The sequence below is a fragment of the Rosa chinensis genome, chromosome 5 (assembly GCF_002994745.2).
Source record: "Rosa chinensis cultivar Old Blush chromosome 5, RchiOBHm-V2, whole genome shotgun sequence".
NCBI classification, from domain to species: Eukaryota; Viridiplantae; Streptophyta; class Magnoliopsida; order Rosales; family Rosaceae; genus Rosa; species Rosa chinensis.
This window is the reverse complement of record NC_037092.1, coordinates 64,871,026-64,892,351: the sequence shown is the minus strand read 5'-3', so window position 1 is coordinate 64,892,351 and position 21,326 is coordinate 64,871,026. Positions and strand designations below refer to the sequence as shown.

Genomic DNA, 21,326 nt, shown 5'->3' with positions numbered 1-21,326 from the left:
GGTGCCACCATCCCTTTTTATAGGCACCAGTTATAATCCAATTGGTTGAGAAAACCAATCGTCTTACACAAGAGAGAGGATCCTATTGCTAGAAGGAATAAATCTGACACCTACACCTTCTAACTAGGAATAATTTTTTTTTTTTTTTTTTGGAAATTTTTCTAATCAATTACACTTGTCTAACGAGAAAGTTTAATCACAATACTTTGTTCTCATCAATTAGTAATAATACTTGTCCACACCGCTTATCAGTGGCATTGGGACTTCTATCTTGGGACTAATATTCGAAAGAATTCAGAACCATAGATTTAGAATGCAGATGAGGTTAATTAGCTACAGAGGGAGTACCAATCCACAGCAGTTGCTTAGTTCTTAGGTTCAGCAATGCTGGCTGAGCTCAGGAAAAAGGGAATTGAGTCTGTCTATGCAGAAGTGGTCATTTGCACCTTCTGAACCCGGCTTGTCACTTGTGGAGTGTGGACGGGAGTATGAGTTGGCTCTAAAGTGAGGTATCAATCGTAAAATTAGTTAAATATGAGGGAACGTTTGTTGTTCGGGCTCCCAACTCTGGGCCCAATGTTTTATGTCTTATGTTTACTAGCCTCTTAACACACTCTAACGCGTGTGTCAATTTGTTTTTTCTTTTTTATATATATTTATGTAATATTAATCTGAATTTTTTTTTGTTTTCAAATAAGAATACTCTTTTCAAACTGCAATTGCAGTTCTAATGCAGTTGGGAAAGAACTGCTCCCAGCCCCTCACGTTGTGTTTTTTTTTTCCCTGTTTTTTTATACTTATCAAGTTACTATTATAGCCTATATACATTAAACTACAGATTTTAAAATTTAATAAAAGAAGGGCAATTTCAGGTATTTTGAAAATTTAACCCTTAAGGGTTGTTTGCTTAATTAATACTGATGTCGGTGCTTTCTGTTGCTTTGTTTGGAGCAGGCCCATTTCTGTTGTGAAGTTGGGCCTTGTGTCTACTAGTACAGAATTTTTAGTGTCTGGGAGAAGGGCAAAAAAAAAAAAAAAAAACTGGCCGACAACTGTTTCTAATAGAAAATTAGTATTAAGGTCAATTTTACAATAATTATTCCCGAAACTCTATATATTTTAGTTTCGGGTTTTTTACTTCAACAGTGTCTGAACTCTTCGAGGACTTTTAAAATAATACCTGAACTTTCAAAGTTATCAATGTGATACCTAGACTCATTTTTTCTTATCAACGTCATACCTGCAGTCGATTTCCGTCACGGAACCGTTAACTATGACCACGTGCCCAACACGTGAGGCACTTAATGAGGTTAAAAGACTAATTTACCTTCAAAAGTATTATTTTTTATTTTTTTTGCTTTCTTTCTTTCTTTTTTTCTTTCTTCTTTTTCTTTTTCGACGTCTTCTTCCCTCTGATTTGTCCCTTCCGATTGGAAGCCATGGCCGCAGCCCGCAAGTCAAATCTCACCTTCTCTCTCAACCACCCAACCCTTTCCAAGCACTACCTGACTACAACCACATTGAACTCAGCTAGATCGATATGGCTACCTTGCAAAAATTCAAACTCCTCGCCTGAAGCCCCACGCGCAGCAATCCGCCAGCTTGTCATCCACCTCCGCCGCCGTAAAACCCTCAGATTGTTCCTCACCCACCCCGACCTCCGCCGATTGCCTCGCCGGAGTAGCTCGTCCGATGCTCCCACTAAGTACTGATATTATAGCCGCAAATAACCAAAGGCCGGTTCTTTTTTGGACAAATTGATTAGAAGCTGGAATCAGTGAAATGATCATTGCTCCATTGGTCGATAAATCATATACAGATAGATATAGTTATACACACACATAGAGACACACAGTCACTGAAAAATCAGTTTTCGGTTTTCTCCCATCATCACCATCCTTCGCCTTTTCGCCGCTATTGCAAAGAGAGAAAGAGAGTTGCAAAGAGAAAGAGAAAGACTCTCAGTCTCCTTCACTTTTGCTGCAGATTTTGATTCAATTACAAAGACACGGACTATTTTTGAAATTCATGAACTTATGATGTGGTGTTCGATGCGGTGAGGAAGCCGAGTGCCACGACGGCGTGGCCTGCCTTCGTCATATCTCCGGCAAGCTGCACAACAGGGTCTGCATTGCCGGCTGCTGTATTCTCTCTCTTTCTCTCTCTCTCTCTCTCTCTCTCTCTCTCTCTCTCTCTCTCTCTCTCTCTCTGATCCCTCTGTCTGAAATCTCAGGTAAATTCCAAGTCTCAGATCTCGATCTCTGTTCTCTTTTACGCTTCTTGAATTCTTTGAATTCTCTCGAATCAATCTCTCGGTTCAATCTCAATATTTGTTCGTTTGGTTTAGACACAACTTTTCTCTATTCAGTTTAGTAGAATTGAAGAATTAACTTCTGCAAATACAAACAAGTTTGGATCTTAAGGAGGACTGTTCCAAGTACGAACAACTCTGAATTTGGGGATGAATTGCTACAGGAATGAATTGGTAATTGTATGAACTTTGATTCTCTGAACTTTTTTCTAATGAATTGATAATTGTATGAACATTGATTCTATTAACTCATAATTGTAAAAATCAAGTTTTTAATTTTACTTTTTTGTTTTAAGGGCATTCATAGATGAAGGCTTGTGAAAATGTCATTTTTACCTTCATAAAGTGCCTCACGTGCTGGGCACGTGGTCATAGTTAACGGTTCCGTGATGGAAATCGACTGCACATATGACATTGATACGAAAAAATAAGTCCAGGTATCACATTGATAACTTTGAAAGTTCAGGTATCATTTTAAAAGTCCTCAAAGAGTTCAGACACTGTTGAATTAAAAAACCCTTTAGTTTCCCCGTCATCAGGTAGTAATATTGTGAGTAAGATCTCTATAATGAATAACATTGAGACTACAAAAAATTATTATTTTAGAGATTTGTCGATAAATGAATATTTATTAGGGCATCTCCAACAATGGAGTCAAAAGCCAAAGTCATTTGCAAAATTTGACTCCCCTAAAGTCATCACTATTCATTCTTATTTTGCATCTCCAACCATCTTTAGTCAAAAGCCAAACTTATTTAATAATTTAATCATTTTAGTCAAAAGTCAAATTCAGTGTATATATATTTACTTTTTTATGTTTAGAAAGAATTAATCTGGGCCTTTCATTTTAAATAGAATTAATGAAGTTGAATCTGGGCCGTTCGATTTCTAACGTTAGATTTCTTCAGCTGCAATTGCAGCACATGCAGTTGGGGCCCACCGTTTCTCTCCCCTCATAGAAATGGCTTTCGTTCTACAAAGTTGAGTCATTTTGACTCGGCTTTTGGCTCATGAGTCAAAATGGCTCCACATTGAGCATGGTTGGAGATGGCTCATCCAAAAAGCCAAAGCCATTTTGACTTATAGCTCAATGGTTGGAGATGCCCTTACTTTAAAGAGAATTCTATATTATTCTTAGTTGAATTATATATAACATAATCTTTTTTTTTTTTTTTTTTGAGGTAGGGCCTAAACGGTTGCCCTTAAACCATAACCATTAATAAAACCTTATACTAGCCGCGCGCGCGCGCGGGTGGTGACAAAATTCCGTATGACAATAAACCTGAAGAGAACGTTCCAAAATAATATCAGAAGTCTCAACTAAACTTATGTATTTTAACACGCACCAATTAGCAAAGAGTGCACGATTGGCTACTCCATTTGCTTTACAACTTTGACAATATACCGAAAAGATAATGCTCACACAAAGTCATAATACACTTTAACCAACTTTCCTACTATATTGTTACCAAAAAATAACTTCAGTGACACTTGGATTCATCATGCCACTAGGAGGCTGCAACCATTTGACTCGCTACCATCCTAGATCAGACACGGCACTCAAGGTGCACCGACCGGGACAAACCCTACCTCGTCCTACCCAATAATGGTAGTTACTTATTAATGGCATAAAGCCACCAACTACTAGAAAGTAAATATAAAATAAAGCCTGAAAATAAAAAACAAATAAGCAAGGGCCTAAAAGTTTGGTTCAAGTCCAAACAATATCCATGACTGAAAGGAGAAGTCTGCGGCCCATAAACTAGGCCCACAGTTGCCTCGACACCCGTCCCACAACGCCACACTGGTCTTCCTGGCCTGCCACCATTACCATACTTCCACCCCGCCAGCGCCCCCTTTCCCCAGACCAAAACCATACCAGATTTGACCCGTTCTGATCTGGAATCCAAGCACCTGTCGCCCAATGGTCTCGAGCATCAACCAGCCTCTGCTCCATCCACAGTCACACGACCACATAGCTAGAGAGGAGACCGAGAATGGTGCCAATCAATCCTTCCGCTGCCACCCACTGCACACCATTCTGATCCAGTTTTGACGGGAGTCTCAATCCATCGCTGTGATCCCAGTCCGACCCGTCTATCCGACTAGCCAAACTGCCATAAAACCTCGCTACACGCCACCACCTTCCTTGCCATCATTTTGAATAGAGGTAGAATTTAGAACCGCACCCTGAGCCAATACAGCCGAAGAGGCCTTTGCAGCAAACTCGTCCGATGAGAGCGTCACCAGAACATGCCGTCAGACGGAGGGCGGTAACTATAGGGGTTTTCTCTCTCTATTCAATTTGTTTTTTTTTTCTTTTTCTAATTTTTCATCAACCACTATATAACATAGTATAATTTGATTAGTCGGAGGTGACTGGGCAGCGGTGAAGGATCCTGGATCGGAGAGCATGACGTGGTGCAGCGGGTTCGGTAGCGGTACGGCTTGGCGTGGGCTTTGCGACTTAGGGCGTGGCGGCGTGTGTCGTCGGGACGACATTGGGGCGCAGTGGAGGAGACCATTGGAACTACACCGGAGCTGTACACGCGTCCAGTCGGTGAGGAAGATGAAGTTTGGGCTTGGGCCAAGCCAATCTTTACTGGGCCTGAGTTTGAGCCTCTTTCCCTGGGGATGTCTTATGGGCTGGGGTTGTTTGCCCTATGTCCATCCTATGGTTTTAGTTTGTTGTAATTACAATAAATTCCTTGTATTTAGGTAGCTAAGCACCGGTGTGCACTCTATGTATCTCTAACACCTACTAATTAAATGAGGGTCTCCGCTACCTCTACGTGTTTGAATGTATAATTAGTAGGACTATATATACGTACCACTTGTGGGTACTACCACTAGGTTCTTGTCTGTCTATGTCCTTAAATGACAGCAGAAGGGTATGTAACGGCCTATTCCGGCTTTGTGACGAATATACATTTTCCCTTATTCCAAAAAAAAAATTATAATATTTCTTTCATTTATTTCATCAATTATTACTTTATATATTCACTAGGTCTTTAAGGATTTCTAGGAAAAAATATTATCTTATGCATCTAGGAGGTTCTTAGTAATATACACTAGTTCCAAGTGAGACTGGAGAAATTTATTATTTAATAGAGGTTATTAACTTATTGAATATTCATTTATCAAGGTCTTACTGTACGAAAGACAATATAAGCTGAAATTATTTTCTTATATACGGGAATTTGAAAGGTTTATTATTCTTTCTTATTAGTCTATTTCACATAAAGGTATGACAGACATTTCTTATATTTGATACACACACACTAGCCTCTTAACACACATTGAGTCAATTTGCTGTTGTTTATCATATATTTATTGGCTTCTTTTCTTTTTTTTCACATAAGTATATTTTTTCAAACTGCTATTGGAGTTATAATGCAGTTGCCAAAGACTACTTCACGTTGTGATCTTTGTTTTTTTTTTTCATGTCTTTTATATATATATATATATATATATATATATATATTTATCAAGTTACTATTATAACCTTTATACATTAAATTACAGACTTTTAGAGTTTAATAAAAAAGGATAATTTCAGACATTTTGAAAATTTAACCTAAGAATTGTTTGCTTAATTAATATGATTGATATATATTTTCTCATATATATGTGGTGTGTGTTTTCTACACTTAGAGAGAAAATCTAAAATTACTGGACTACAATATTATTTTGGGTGCGGCTATTGCCACCCTACCATTTTCTTTGTTCACCCTACTTGCTCATTACACCCTACATTTTAATTTCAATTATTAGATTTACTTATTTAGCCCATTTCTCTTTCCAAGAATATCCTTATATGACATATCCAATTAGAAAATAAATATTTTTAACGAAAATATCTTATTTAATTTATACTCATAAAATTTATTAAAGTTTCCTAATAAAATCATAATCTGATTTACTCCCATTTTTTTAATTTTTTCTTTCAATTTCAATGTTCTTTTTTTTTTTATAAGGAATTTCAATGTTCTCTATTTCAATCTATGTAAAAAGATTAGTAAATTTACAACTATGATCAATGAAGAAGAGATTGATTTTTTTCTTTGTGTTTTAAATTTTTACTTTCGGTGTTCACAAAGAATATTGCAAACATTTTGATGAAGTTAAAGGTAATGTTTTTGTGAATTGGATAACGAATTAACGATGAGGAGGCAACAAAAAGACAAAAAAATAGTAATAAATTCAAATTTGGGTTGAGAAGATAAAGATTAATGTTATTCAATGAGAAATTAAGTAGTCTTTCTATTTAATAATTACTTATATATTTATTTTTTCTTACATATTTGGATTTTAGAAAATTAGTGTACTTATTAGTCATTTTGCACTAGGGTAATATAATCTTTCAATAATTCAAATGTTTGTAGGGTGAACTAAGAAAATTGTAGGGTGGCAATAGCCGCACCCTATTATTTTTCACAAAATTTTATATAAACATCCCTATCTACCCCACCCCTCAAGCTAGGTTTTCATATTCCAAAATTTAAAAAAAAAAAAAAAAAAATGGGTATGCCTAGCTAATCTCAACCATTAATAACTCTCTAATCTAATAGATAAGCACTATATTATAATCTTCACTATAATTTAGAGTCATTGATCCGCCCCTAATAGCTTACTACTATGTGAGGATATTTTTGGTGGTTCAAAAATTTAACTATATGAAGATGACTAATTAATATTACTATTTAATAGCTTGATTTGGTCCAATAATTGATCTCCGAAGTACAATGACTAATTAAGGTCCAAATAGTTTCCTCACTTAACACAACTGGTACACTTGCAAGGATATGATTCATGTCGATGAATACTAACAACATTGAGACCCACTTCCGTTCTAATCAAATGGATGAAGCCAATGAATACAGAAAAATCATTTTTTGAAGGATTAACAATTGTAGGGTAAATCATGGGATGGTGGAGTTTAAGATGAGATGGGCATGTCAATATCCAATTAAAAAGACAAGAAACCTGACAGGGGTGGTCCTGAAGAGGTTCGGGTGTGGTTGCGAGTATATGATTCACGTCATTGAATACTTACGACATTGAGACCTCATCAAAATGGATGGAGCCTATGAATGGAAAAAAAATCATTTTATGAAAGATTAACAATTTAAGATGAGATGGTATGTCAATATCCAATTCGAAAAGCCAAGAAACTTGACAGAGGGGCGGTTCGGGTGCGGTTGCACTAGGCCTCTGAGTTCGTAACATAAAAGTGTATGTATTTATATATATTATTTTTTTTTTTAATAGAACTATAGCGCAGAGGCATTTTTTCCCGCTTCCCTAGCTCTTTCTCCTCTTTTTTTTTGTCCTTTCTATTTCAGTTTGTTTTTTTTTCTCAAGTCATTGTGCAAGGTTATGAACATAAGGCCAAAGTTAAATTTTTGCACTAGTTCTATTTGACACGTAAATCTGGTAGGGGTGCAAACTGTCTCTTTTGAGCGAGTGATTGCGCAGGCGTGCCAGCACCGTGGGGTGCAGTCGTCGGGGTAGTCCCTTGACCTGACTTCTTCTTCAAGCGTTGTGGACGAGGAGAGCACCAACCTCGCCACAGGGTTCTTCTCTAGCCTTTTGGGAAAGGACTTGTCCTTACGGATAAGGACTTTGGGTGTGATCTCTTGCGTTCACCGAATCGATACTTAGTGTTGTAGACTAAGCAGAGCAATCATTGGGAAGTTGGAGAAAGCACGGGGTTTGCTAAAGCGTATCTTTAGCTTCGCTGGGTTGCGAGGGCGTTACCCTTGCTTCGGTGGTAGTATCTGTGGCAGTAGCACTGGCAGTCAGCTCGCGAGGAGACTAGGACTGGAAGCACGGTCGCCGGGTTAATCTGGTGATGCTGACAGTCGGCTCTTGGAGAGACTAGGACTGGCGCGCGGTCACCGGGTTTCAACGAGGTTGAAGATTTGCTCCGAGGAGGCTTTGTAATCGCTGGGATTAGTTGATTTGAGAGAGGTCTCTCTTCTGTCCTTGAACCCTAGTATTTATACCTAGGGCTTTGACTGTTCCTTGCTATAGAAGGATTATTGATTGAAGTTTCCTATTCAATCTCTGCTATTTGATTCCAATAAGGTTTCGTTTTCCCTATGGATTACGGAATGGGAGAAGCTGTAACCCAAAACCAAGCAGGCTTATTTTTGGGCCGCAGGTATCGGCCCGCTATGCTAAATCCACTAAAGGATCTTGCCAAAAATACTTTTGGGCTCAAACAAGTTCTCTGAATTTTCAGTAGGCCTTGAAACCTAATGGATTCTTCCTAGCTCGAGCCCCCCCCCCAGCGGGTTTATTTGTTTTGTAATGAAAAGTAAAGTATAGGGTTTTGTTACCTCCCCAACTATCTCTCCATTAGGTAGGATTTTTTGTGCCCAAGCGCTTATTTGTTGAGGAGAAACTAATCCAATCCGAAGTTGTTGATGTTTATACCGTTCGATCATAGAAGAAAAATTCTTATCGATTTTTTTTTCCTGTTTACATCTGTTCGATTTATTTATTTATTTATTTTTTACATAAGATCGACCTCAATCAAATTTTTTGGACTAGGCCTTTGAATTCTCAGTAGGCCTTGAAACCTGACCGATTCCCTCAACCCCTGCCATCATTCCCACCCAAACCAAACTAGCTAGTTCCCTCCATGGCAATACGTCAAAGAATAGAAACTGAAGGGGGTTTGTTTACTTCCGTCCAGTTTGGCTGTAAGGACCATATTCATTTTCACCAAAATAATACAAAGGACAGAGTCATTGGTCAGTCTTTTGTATTCTAGTTTCATATATGGCATTGAATCGCAGAGGTGAAGCTATTTTATAAAGAAATTACTTTTTCCTGTATATATGTATTAAGCTCACAAGATGCAGCATTAAAACTATAAGATGGAGGAGATGCTATCCATTACTATGAAGGAATTAGTTCGGAAAAGCAAAAAAAGAACAGAATCGTTGAGGTATAAAGACTGCAAAGTGATCTGGTCGGAACGAGAAGCAAGAAACCTGGTCACATATATACTAACATGGATCAAAAATAGAAAAACATGAAGATCTGAGACACGTTAACCATATATGAACAGCAGCAAGCTTTGAATCTTTAGTGATAAGCAATTGATACAAAGTGTTTGTAAGTGAAACAGTGAATGAAGAAAAATTACAGAGAATAGGAAGACGAAGATAAAAACTGACTGAAGAGCTACAGTCGTTCCCATTTATTTTTGCATAAATCTAGCTAACTCTCTAGTGAAGTAGTGATAGAGCTCGTATTCCACCCACTTTATGGAATGTTGAAGCAAACGGGCAGTCGTCCCGGTCTTAGCCACGTGCTTACCTGGATTTACCGTATCATGCAAACAATTTTCCTTTTTTCCCTGGCTCATAAAACTCAGTCTGTGCCTCTACCATTCATTTCGCCACCACTTCGTCCGAAAATTAAGGGAACAGAATGACCTGAAAAGTAGAGAGAAAAAACAAATGCATCCTCCTCCTCCGACATCAATTTCTCTTTTGGCGAGGAAAAATGAGCGTCATCGACATCCTCTCCCGAGTCAACTCAATATGCAGGAAATACGACAAGTATGATATCGAGAAGCAGCGCGAACTCAATGCCTTCGGCGACGATGCCTTCGCTCGCCTCTACGCCCATGTCGAAGACGAAATCCAAGCCCTTCTCCTGGTTCGTCTCAGTTTCTCTATTGCATTGATTATGGAAATGCTTTTTAAGAGAAATTAAATATGTTTTCATATTTAGGAATGTGTTGGGGGAAAATGAGTAAGGAATCTGATGTTTGATTTCTTGAGGTTAAGCAGAAAGCGGAGAAGTCTGCGATGGAAAGTAATAGGGCTGCTGCGGTGGCCACTAATGTGGAGATTCGTCGGACTAAGGCCCGATTGATGGAAGAACTTCCTAAGCTGCGTAAATTGGCTCAGAAGAAGGTGAGTGAAAATTGTTTGGGATTCTGAATTTATGTTCATTGTTTATCAATGTTTCAACGTGATTTGGCTCTTAATGACTTTGAATTTGGGGTTGGAGTCGGGGTCACACATTATGAGAAATAAAATGAACATAGTATGGATGTGTGATTGTATTTGGATATATTGTGTTACAATTAACTCCAAATTAAACAATGTCATATTCTATTTTGCTAGGAATTAGCTGGTTTCTCTCCAATACCCATTGTTTTTCCGTTACTTTTTGGATTGAGTGTGGGTGTTACTGTGTCAACTAAGATGAAACAAAATAACCACTGCCACTGGGCCAATTGTTCTTGCCTAGTTGGATGTGCTCCCCAACCTAGGTTCAAATCCCGAAGCTGTCAAAGTGGTCAGACACTAAACTGCAATGCACAGTTTGAGCATTTCACATGCGCCGAAAAGATTTATCTTGGGCCTAGGAAGCCTTTAGGTCCCCCTCGACAAAGGAAAAAAAAAAAAAAAAAAACTAAGATGAAACAAAATGAGCAAAAGGAGAAAACTTGCTGATTATGACCACAGAAATATAGTACTATAGAAGAATCTAGAAGCAACTATACTAGAAAGTTGATAAGTTTGGCCAAAATAGAACAATAATGACCCAGAACAAGCCTACAAGTGCCCAAGGTGAGGCGAAAGGGAGACGCATGTAACCTTGTTAGATACATTCAATGAAGATCTTGCATTTCTTTTTTCTCTTAAACAAGTACAATTCTGTAAAAACTGGCTTAAGAGTATGCATGTGACAAAGCTTGGCATTATATATGTTCCAACAAATTAGTTGGTTGAATAGCATCATTCCATTATTCAAAGACTAAGCATAAATTACCTTCTTTGGTTTGATAGGCATGAGATTCTCAGACATTCTTGGGAAGCCCTTTATTTTGTCATACTTTACTATCCCTGCATTCTCGTAGCAAATAGGAATTTCTATAAAAGATTTGCAGATCCTCCCTCTTTTATTAATTCCTTCTAGCTTGATTTAAAATTGCAATTCCATATAATTATCATCTTATTCATTTTGTTACATCTGCATATCTCTTGCTTATATTTTTACCATGAAACAACCTCCTAAATGGACATGCTTCAAAATTATACATGTCCTGCCACCTTATGATGTGTCCACTGCACTTTTGGTTGCCCTTAATTTAAGAAATTTTTTTCTCTTTCTTCTTTTAGCTTTACTAGTGTCATTTTACTTCCAAAATAGACACTGCAAACCTAACCAATGTGGCCAAACCAACGGCTACATATTTGATGTGCATAATATTTGTGCTTTATATTAACTGTGACTGCAATATCTATAAGAACCATTTTCCCATTTTCTAAGAGATAATTTTGGTAGCAACAGTCTTGCAACACCAGACCATGCATCACTTGGAGTAGGGATGAGTGTGCCAAGATTACATATCCTTAGTATATCAGGCAACCGACAATAAGAACTTTTGTCCATCACATAAACTTACAGATAGATATATAATTTGGTCATATATACATAATGATCACAAGAGGATAAATACATGGATGGCATGAACAAGATTTTGAAGGTTCACACCAAGACGTTTATCTTTGAATCTGGATTTGTTATTCACCACAATCTCAACAGGCATGGTATAAAGTCAATTTTTCTTAGGCATCCTGTCCTAATTTGACAAACTCCAATATTATAACTATAAGCTGTTTAACATGTAGCTATAATGTCATCCAACAACAGGTTAAAGGGTTGTCCAAAGAAGAACTAGAAACACGTAATGAGCTGGTTCTTGCATTGCCAGAGAGGATTCAAGAAATACCAGATGGGACAGAAACTGCTCCCAAAAAAGCTGGAATTTGGGCACCTTCCGCCTCTCATAAAAATATCAAGTTTGACTCATCAGGTAACCAATGTATTTTTATGTTTTTAGGGTTATTACATATATCTTATTGAATATCACATTTTGATCTTCTATTATATAATGCGCGGGTGTTTCCTTACCAATCAGATGGAAATTTTGAGAGTGAGTTTTTTCAGCAAACTGAAGAGTCAAATCAATTTCGGCAAGAGTATGAAATGCGGAAGAAGAGACAGGCATATATAAACTCCTAATTAATTTAGTGGCTTTTACAATTCTCTATAATCAACAGAGGCAATTGGTTTTATTCTCGTATCATGCAACTTTCAGTAATTTGATTTAGTTGATATTTCGTACAGGATGAAGGTCTAGATATCATATCAGAAGGATTGGGTACGTTGAAAAATTTGGCCGAAGATATGAATGAGGTTGGTAGTGACTAGTGATGCACATAACTCTGTTTCCTTTTGCTATTAGAAGAATGAGAGATTGATCATTGTTCACTATGTTCAGGAAATGGACCGACAGGTCCCGTTAATTGATGAGATAGATACAAAGGTGAGCCTTTCTTCTGTTACTCAAAAATTTGTCTTTTAAATTTCACCAGGAGACAAATAATGTTGCATACACTTTATAAGTTCATTCTTAGTGATGCTTTGGTGCTTTTACGTACAGGTGGATAAGGTCACATCTGACATAAAATCTAATAATGTGAGGCTCAAGGAAAATCTTTACAAGGTAGCTTTAAGCTTATTTTACTGATCAAATTAGAGTTTCACGTTACACATATATGGTATCTAGATTCTCTTTTTCATTTGGTAAAGCTGGTGTAGCTCCAACGTTAACAATATTGATTTCCTTGCAGATGAGATCGAGCCGAAATTTCTGCATTGACATTATTCTGCTGTGTATAATACTGGGAATTGCCTTATATTTATACAAGTAAGTATCTCCGTACGTATGCATCCTGAAATAAAATTAAATTCTATGAGTCTGATTGTTTTCTGTGATATACGGTAAAACCTCGATAAATTATTGCTATATAAATTAATAATTTTGATTAAATACTAAAAATTTTAGGTCCTAATTTGGGCCAGTGTACTAATATAATAATTTTGCTAAATGCCTAAAATAACAAATGTGCTAGGCATCTTTTAAGACCCAGCAAATATATAAATTAGGAAAAAGGGTCCTTGACCTAAAGTACTAAAATTGGACAAAGTTATCCCACTTACTCCAGCAACAAATTTTTATTCTCACTTACCCTGTTTAAAGGAAAATGACAATTTTGTCCTTGATTTAATTAATTAATTACACTGCAACCCCCCCCCCAACCCCCCGCTCCCTGTAAAGCCCCAACGCCCCTGGATCGCCCAAGCCCAGGCCGCCGTGGACCGAAACCCCGACGAACTGGGTTCGGTTTTCGCCGTCGTCCACCTTGACTACGTCACCATCAACTGCATCTCCTATTCCGGTTCCGTCCTCCTCTCTCATCACCACGACTTCGCCGACCTCTTCTCCCTCTGCAGCGACACCGTTTACCGCTCCACGATTCAGCTTCTAGCCTCACTTTCAGGCCGCAATCTGAACCGGTAGGATCGTCAGTTGCTTGGGCTTCGCCAGTCACGAAATCAAAATCAGAGCTCATCTTTTGCGAGATTTGGTGCTCAATCTCGACCTCCAATGCTCGACCAGGGCTCTCCGACATGAACAGCGATGAAGAATCTGTCGTTTTCATCTTCTAGTTACTCTTGTACTTGCTTAGCGGCAGCGACCATGCATCTCACCTGCTTCACTGCTTTCTTTCGTTTACTTCACTCTTCTTGTGCTTTTGTACTTCACTCTTCACTATTTCAAAAAATAAATATTTTTTTTTGGGTAAAATGGGGCAAAAGCCCAAAATGAAAGAAAAATGAAAAAAAAAAGAGTTATATTGGGGCAATAGAGGTCTGTTAAAGGTCTATTGGGGGGCAATAGACGTTTTAAATTGATGTAATCTCCTCTTTTCTTTCTTTTTCTGTAATCAAAGTTTTATTTGTCTAAATTTAGGGAGATTAGTTTCCATTCTGGCGACTGAAAGTCATATTGGGGGGCAATAGACGTCTATTGGGGGGCAATACATGGCTGATAGTCGTCTATTGGGGGGCAATAGACGTCTATTAGGGAGCAATAGACTATTAGGGGGCAATAGATGTCTATTGGGGGGGCAATAGAGGTCTATTGTCCCTCTATTAAGGGGCAATAGATGTCTATTAGGGGCAAAAATACATTTCCAGTGAGATTTTCAGCATATTCCAGTGGGCAGCGGATGGCCGGAATCCGGCGGCCTGTGACCCGAGTCAGGTGGCAGGTGACCGGAGTCCCGCGGCCGGTGACCCGAGTCAGGCGGCCCGTGACCGGGCTCCGGCGAAGTCTACTATGGTTTCTTTCTCTTCCATTTTCTCTCTTTCTAAGTAACAAAGGGGTGAGAGTAAAATTGTATTAAAAAAATTAAAAGCAAAAAAAAAATCTTAATGGGGTATTAGGGAAGACCTCCTTAGAGTGTTTTAAGTAAGAGGGAATTTAAAAAACTTAATGGGGTAAGTGGGAAAAAAATCTCTAAAAATGGGGTAAATTGACAAAACCCCTAGGAAAAATTTTAAGAACAGTACATGAAATATTAGCCATTCCTAAGTTCGGTACATCGGGTTTCAAATAATTAAGATCGGTACATGAAATTGCAATTTCGACCCAAAATCAGTGTATGTCATTACTCTATCAGTTATTTAGGGGGCTTTCCGTCAAACTTTGAGGGGCGAATCCGTCTCTTCAAGCCTTATTGATGATATATATATATATATATATATATATATATATATATATCAAAAACAGATAAAACCCAAAGCCCATTACCCAGTTCAAAGTAATAAATCGATAGACACCAAAAAAAAAAATATTAATACAAATTGACATAAAGTCCTGTAGTTGAGGCTTCGATTGTTGATTCTGTATGCCCTGGTATGTGAAATCCATTCTGTGAGGACAGACCAAAGCAGTATGCCCTGCCTCATTGCAAAAACACAATCCCAGAAGCACCAAAAGCTTCAATCTTTCACTTTTAGCAACAAAATCAGAACAAACCCAACAAAACCCATCATCCAAATTCTATGAGTGAATAAAACACATAGAAATCTCCACAAAAAAAGAAGGGAAAAAGATGAAGAAACTATACCGGTCATGGCGAACAGCGAGATTGAGAAGAGCTAGAAGAGAAGCTGCTTGGCGAGAATCTGGGTTAGGAGACCAGCATAGTCACCAAAGGTGGAATCACACCTGAAGCTCCTAACTTTAATCGAGTCTTGGCCGCAGAAGAAGAAGAGGAGGAGGAAGAAGACAACTTTCTGACCAAGTTTCTGACATCTCGAGAGGCTTAAATTTGGCCTCGTGCGCCATCTAGGTCTCGTAGCTTAGGTTGATCACGGTCGTCGGTTCTCCTGTGTCATTCGGGAGGAACTTCTCCTGGGGTGTGACGGAGCAGTCGACGTAGCTGAGGAGATTGTGAGCTTTGAATATGGGCATCAGACTGGAGATGGAGGTGTAGAGATCATACGTCATCTTAGGATAGCTGGAGGTCGGTGACGGAGCGGCGACCATTGCAAAAGCGGTGGAGGTTCTCTCTGGCTTTATGATTTCTTCAATCTGTTAAAAACCCAGAGAGAGAGAGAGAGAGAGAGAGAGAGAGAGAGAGAGAGAGATATATATATATATATATATATATATATAGCCATTCTCAGGTGCGGACGTCCGTACCTAAGCAAAAGGTACGGATTTCCATTCCCCCCCCCCTTTCCGATCATACATTTAGATCTTAACCGTTCAGTTTTAGGTCCTAATGTATAGATCATCTCTGCAAAATTTCAGCCAAATTGGTGATCGTTAAGGCATTCAAAACTGCAATTTACAACAATGAATACGAACGGTTCCGAATTTGTTTCGAACTTCAGAATGGCCAATATTTCATGTACTGTTCTTAAAATTTTCCCTATAAGTTATATAATATTTAATGGAATACATAAAAGAATAATCTCACAAAAATATTAATAATTGGGGAAATACATCAAAGAAATTATATATAAATATTTATAATACATATTAAGAGGAGGTATATTGTATATGGAATTAGTGGAACTTTTAAAGAAATCTATGTAATTTGTTAATTTAAAAGTCTGGGTGTATTCAATATAGACTTTTAGCCGTCCATGAAAGTTTTGAGGTAAAGACTTCATGAATTCTATGAATTAGAAAATCATGGATAATCATGAACTTTGTAGTGTTAACTATACATACCAAACTCTAATAATTTTTCAGCCTCCATACCAAAGATTTGAAAAAGTTTATCAAAGTTCTCTCTTAAAAAAAAAAAAAAAAATTCTATAACAGTTCTTCTCTTTGCGGGTGAAGAGGTTAGTCCTTCATCATCTCTCTTTCTTGATTTTTTGCCTTTTCTCTAATCTTTTATGATATCAACGTTTTTTTATACCCAACATGTTCATTGTAGTTGTTGAATGTGATTTTTTTTTTCAATTATGATACTTTGAACCCTACTAGCGATAAAAAGGATTTATGAAACCCTAAAACCCAAATATTGTGTCCTATCCCTAAAACATTGAATAGTGTTGCTATGACATACTAAATTTTATCTTATTAATTATTCTTATCGATTTGAATTTATATTATGGTTCAAAGAAAGGTTGAACAATTGAATTTCAATTGATTGATTATAGATCAAGACATTGATCAATATTGTTATGATATATGTTAATCGGTGAAAACAAAATTGATGAGAGTAATTAACCATAAACATCAAGTGATCTATATTGTATCTTTATGTTGTTAGGAGATTAGGAATGTAAACAAACTAACTAGACAGAGTAACAATCATTCATTTAAGTCAATTTCTATTAGAAAATACTTGAGCATTGAAGAGGCAATGAGTTATTATCTTGTTTTGTGTTTGGGCTGCATTGGTTTGGTTTTTGTTTTTTGTTTTTATATTTTGTACATACTAGGAAATCTGTAGAAGTCATTCATAATAAAGTATATAGATTTTCATAAATCAATAAAAGTATGTTGCTAAAATCAATGGTTAAGAACTCAATAACAGTCTATCGACTTTTTAAAAAGTCTGTCATTTAAAAAAAGTCAACACAAATCCAAATACAATACACCCCCTAAAGGAACTTTTGACAAGATCTATTTTCTCAGTTTAGCTATTTCTAAAAATATGCTTTTATAATTCTTTACTTTTTTCTTTTATCTAAACCCAATTGAACCTCATCGATCATTAATTTTTTGCAATTGATGTACTATTTGGTTTTTTATTTATTTATTTTGTGACAACTTAATACAGCTTGAAGTGCTTCATTTAGATAAACAGTTGGTAGAGCACAATTGAATTAGAAACATAATCCAACTAGGGAATATCAACTAAGTTATGTAATTTAACTAGCAAAAACGTAAAACTCTTTCTAAATTAATAAATATTCATTTATCTATAAATTACTTATTCATTTATCAATAATATAATAACTCTTTTTATTTAAAATATATATATAAATATATATATAATAATCCCTTTAAAGTAATAATTTTTTGTAATCCCAATAATATTAATTTATAAGAGTTTTACTATAGCTCATAAAACATGGAGATTTTACAGTCATTGCACATTTCTTTCTTCGGTTTTTGTCTTTTGTAATCAAGTGGTTTGATTATCTTATTGCTGCAAATATATTAATATATATTTTGTGGACATGTCTTTCAAACTAAATAGTCGATCTATCACTTATTATAGAATTGTATTTTCAAATTTTCTCCTCAAAAATATTATTCTGTTTAGTAAATCAAGTGTTCTACTTTTTTCTTTTTTGCAGTTTACTAAGATGAAGTTACTTATAAAATGCTATAGCGGCTTCTTGGACCATATCCAGTTGGTACAATATTCTTCCATTTTTAAGGGCCCTCTTTGTATATCTTTAACATCTTTAGTTTATATGGCCCCTGAATATTAAATTACTTTTGGCTATTAAAAAGATTATTATAATATAATTTATTATGTTATGGTAGTTCTTTCTGTCAAGTGTCAACAAATAGAATACCTGAAGTTCAAAGTTATTTGTTTCTTTACACCAAAAAAGTTATTTGTTTCTGAGCGGCATTCTCCTAATTTTTCACAATACGTATTTAGAAAATTATTTTGTTTTATTGACTCTTGACATTTAACCCAAATTTCTTGGATCAGGAAAACAAGTTTGTTATAACTCATCGAAATATAAGATAGTAAGTTAATTTGTATCTGTATATGGAAACATTTGATGATTTGATGAATGGAAAACAGACTGGCAATCATATGATAATGATTAATATTAAAGGAAAATTACCCTAATATTAATGAAGATTGAGGAGTAATTGCGGATTCTTATATCATTACATTATTAAAAATCATTATGCATATGTAGTCTTTCTAGTTCAAACCATGGTCAAGCCAACTTTTATGTCTAGCTATGAGACTATTGATTATTTTAGTGTTGTGAAGACTGAAGACAATAGCAAATATAAACAACCAGGAGAACCTGCTCCACACAAATAGCGTTACCAAACTATAAATTACTACTTCTGCTTATATTCATTGTCCAGTCTTGGACGCCGATCCATGTACTATACACCTTGATTACATTTGATGCTGTACAGCCTGATAATTCGTCTGCTGTCTTTTAGTGAGGACACTCAGATTCCTGCAAAGTACCTACCAAGGATGGCCATTTCATTGAGTTCTTCATAGTCAGTAGTATCTATTGGATTAGCTTCGAGAATATTATTTTGAGAGTGATTGTGGTTGTAGCTGTTGATATAGTTTTCTTCCAGTCTCTTGCTAGGAAGAAGATCCTCATCACTGTTCTTGCTTGCTAGATTATTGTCGAGTCGAAAGGGATTTTCTTTTATAATTTCTTCTGTACTTTTCCTTTTTAGTGTGTCGGAAATAATCCCCGGAGTAGAAATGGATATCGTGGAGTTTACCTTATAATTAGTACCAACTTCATAGCCATCGTTGGTCCTTTGGAAGCTAACACTTGAAATAGGTGGAGCTTGACCAGCAAGGATGGAAGCTAATAGTGTACAGTCTTTGTAAAGGAAATCATTGGTCATCTCAGTATTAAGGTCGGCAGATGCATGCTGTGTCTGCTCAACTCTCTGTAGGCAACTCCAATATTCAGGGCTAGAGCCTTGACTGTTACATGTATTCTTTGATGTGTTTCCTTTCTGTTGAACCCGACATAGTACCCAATCATCCAACTGTGAGATAAAGAAGCAACTTTTGTCATTTCATGCATTAGATCACATTTTTATATTAGTTGATCATTCATTTAATAACTTCGTTCTTATCCAAGAAAATACCTGTGATACATTGAAAATGGAGCTATATAAAACAAAAGGTAGACTTAAATTTAAGCGTGGTTTGATGTATATTTTTATATCCTGTACCACCCTAAAGACATTATAGCTATTTGACTAGTTTAGATACAGCATGGCTGCACAAAATTGAATATCTTGAATCTTGAGGAACAATTAACGTGCTAATAAATAAGTATATATATGTTTTATATATTATATTTTGTTCAAAATATATACATATACATAATATATATATAGTTAATTTTTATATATCCCACTAGTTGGTTCTAAATTTCATAGTGATTGATCAGGTTTGTTTGGTGGTCCCCGCTATTTTAGAAGATTTTTGAAGCAAAAAAAAATTATAGGGAAAGCTTTATTTGATCTTCATTGGAAATTGTTGAAGAGAGAATTCAACATTTTCAGTTATGACAATTGCATCTACTCATAGAAAATGTCATAGGAAGCTGTCATAACTGTTCAAATCTGTAATAATAGATGAAAATGTTGAAGAGATAATTCAAATTCTTTGTATCAAACGGGAAAAGTTCCTAATTACATGCTTCCTTTGATCTTCATAGGATGTCAAGTTGCTGAATCTAAGGTTAATTTTAAACTATTTCCAGGGGCCAGTCAGTTTCCTAAGAGTAATTAACCTAGCCTAGCATGAGAACCTTCTCATGAGCTTGTGTGCAGACTGAAGGTTGGTTAGCATGTTTGACTATGAAACATTTAGTCCATTTATATGGGCGATTGTGAGACTCACCGTTGAGCCCTGACCACTTTTATCAGTCACCCACGCATACATGAGCGACTGAAAAGTACATATAAGGAGTAAAACTAAGCAATATACTGGTTAATTAGTAAGCTTAGACCAGAAGTAAGGAGGTTCTGGTATTGGATCTAAGGACTCCCAGAGGTTGTTTTAGCTTATCTCTTCAGTTGATTTGTTCACTTCCAAATACACTGCTACATATCACTTTATTTTTGCAACTAGTTTGCTCCATGTTTTTGAGATACACATATATGCAATCTCAATAGTGCATTGAAAATTTCACTTACCCTCATAGACCCTTTTGACCTTGAGGGTTTAGTTGTACTGTCGAGCAGTCTATACTCGACCATGATCCATTCAGTTTTAATTCCTGTTGGAGCTCGACCAGTGTAAAAGACCAAAGCCTTCTTGACTCCTATGCGCTTCGATATTCCACAAGAGGTGAGAATTGGCTTGTCACTTCCAGCAGCTTTCCAGTAACCTGAAGCTGCTGCTCTATTAGGCCTCTCCCCGTTGGGATACTTCCTCTCCCTCGGGCTAAAGAAATACCATTCATCTTCCCCAAACAAAGCCATCTCTGCACAAGCCAAGTCATGAAACAAGCAAAAACACATTCAGATATTATTGTTTGATCTGAATATAAGGAACCATGAAGGAAAGGAGTGAATGCTGCAGAACTGACTAGGTAGCTCCCATGGATTATACTTATAGAGATCGATTTCTGTGATCAAGTGTGCTGGAAGTGGCCGTGAAGTGACTTTTCTTTGCAGGTAGTGAACAATGAGTTCTTCATCAGATGGATGGAATCTGAAACCAGGAGGTAATTGGAAATTAGGTGAAGCACTAAAGGTTGGTTCTATCTCCATGGAAGCAGAGAATTGAGAGAGAAGTGTTATTGGAGATTGCAGGAATATGAAAGAAGCAACGATAATATCAAGCAAAACAGTTGGAAATGTAAAGCAATGTTTGTGGAAGAGGCATTATATATATGTGCATTTTCATGC

At 36.6% G+C, this 21,326-nt stretch overlaps 2 protein-coding genes across 3 annotated transcripts; one reads left to right on the top strand and one right to left on the bottom strand.

Annotated features, from left to right (window-relative positions):
- Window positions 1-9,752: 9,752 nt before the first annotated feature.
- Window positions 9,753-19,093, top strand: LOC112201735 (syntaxin-71). 2 transcript variants are annotated; one of them, XM_040507017.1, is made up of 10 exons: window positions 9,753-9,988; window positions 10,123-10,248; window positions 11,999-12,161; window positions 12,267-12,352; window positions 12,476-12,544; window positions 12,630-12,674; window positions 12,792-12,854; window positions 12,982-13,058; window positions 18,029-18,088; window positions 18,873-19,093. In XM_040507017.1, the coding sequence occupies exons 1-9, from the start codon at window positions 9,833-9,835 to the stop codon at window positions 18,039-18,041; spliced, it is 798 nt and encodes a 265-aa protein (XP_040362951.1). In that variant the 5' UTR covers window positions 9,753-9,832; the 3' UTR covers window positions 18,042-18,088; window positions 18,873-19,093. The 2 variants fall into 2 exon arrangements, with proteins under 2 accessions (XP_040362951.1, XP_024198409.1); XM_024342641.2 differs by lacking the exon at window positions 18,873-19,093 and having other exon boundaries at window positions 9,754-9,988; window positions 18,029-18,220.
- LOC112167726 (NAC transcription factor 29) lies at window positions 18,882-21,188 on the bottom strand. The gene is made up of 3 exons (XM_024304775.2): window positions 21,005-21,188; window positions 20,610-20,899; window positions 18,882-19,448 (listed from the first exon to the last, which is right to left on the bottom strand). The coding sequence occupies exons 1-3, from the start codon at window positions 21,186-21,188 to the stop codon at window positions 18,882-18,884; spliced, it is 1,041 nt and encodes a 346-aa protein (XP_024160543.1).
- Between the last annotated feature and the right edge of the window lie 138 nt (window positions 21,189-21,326).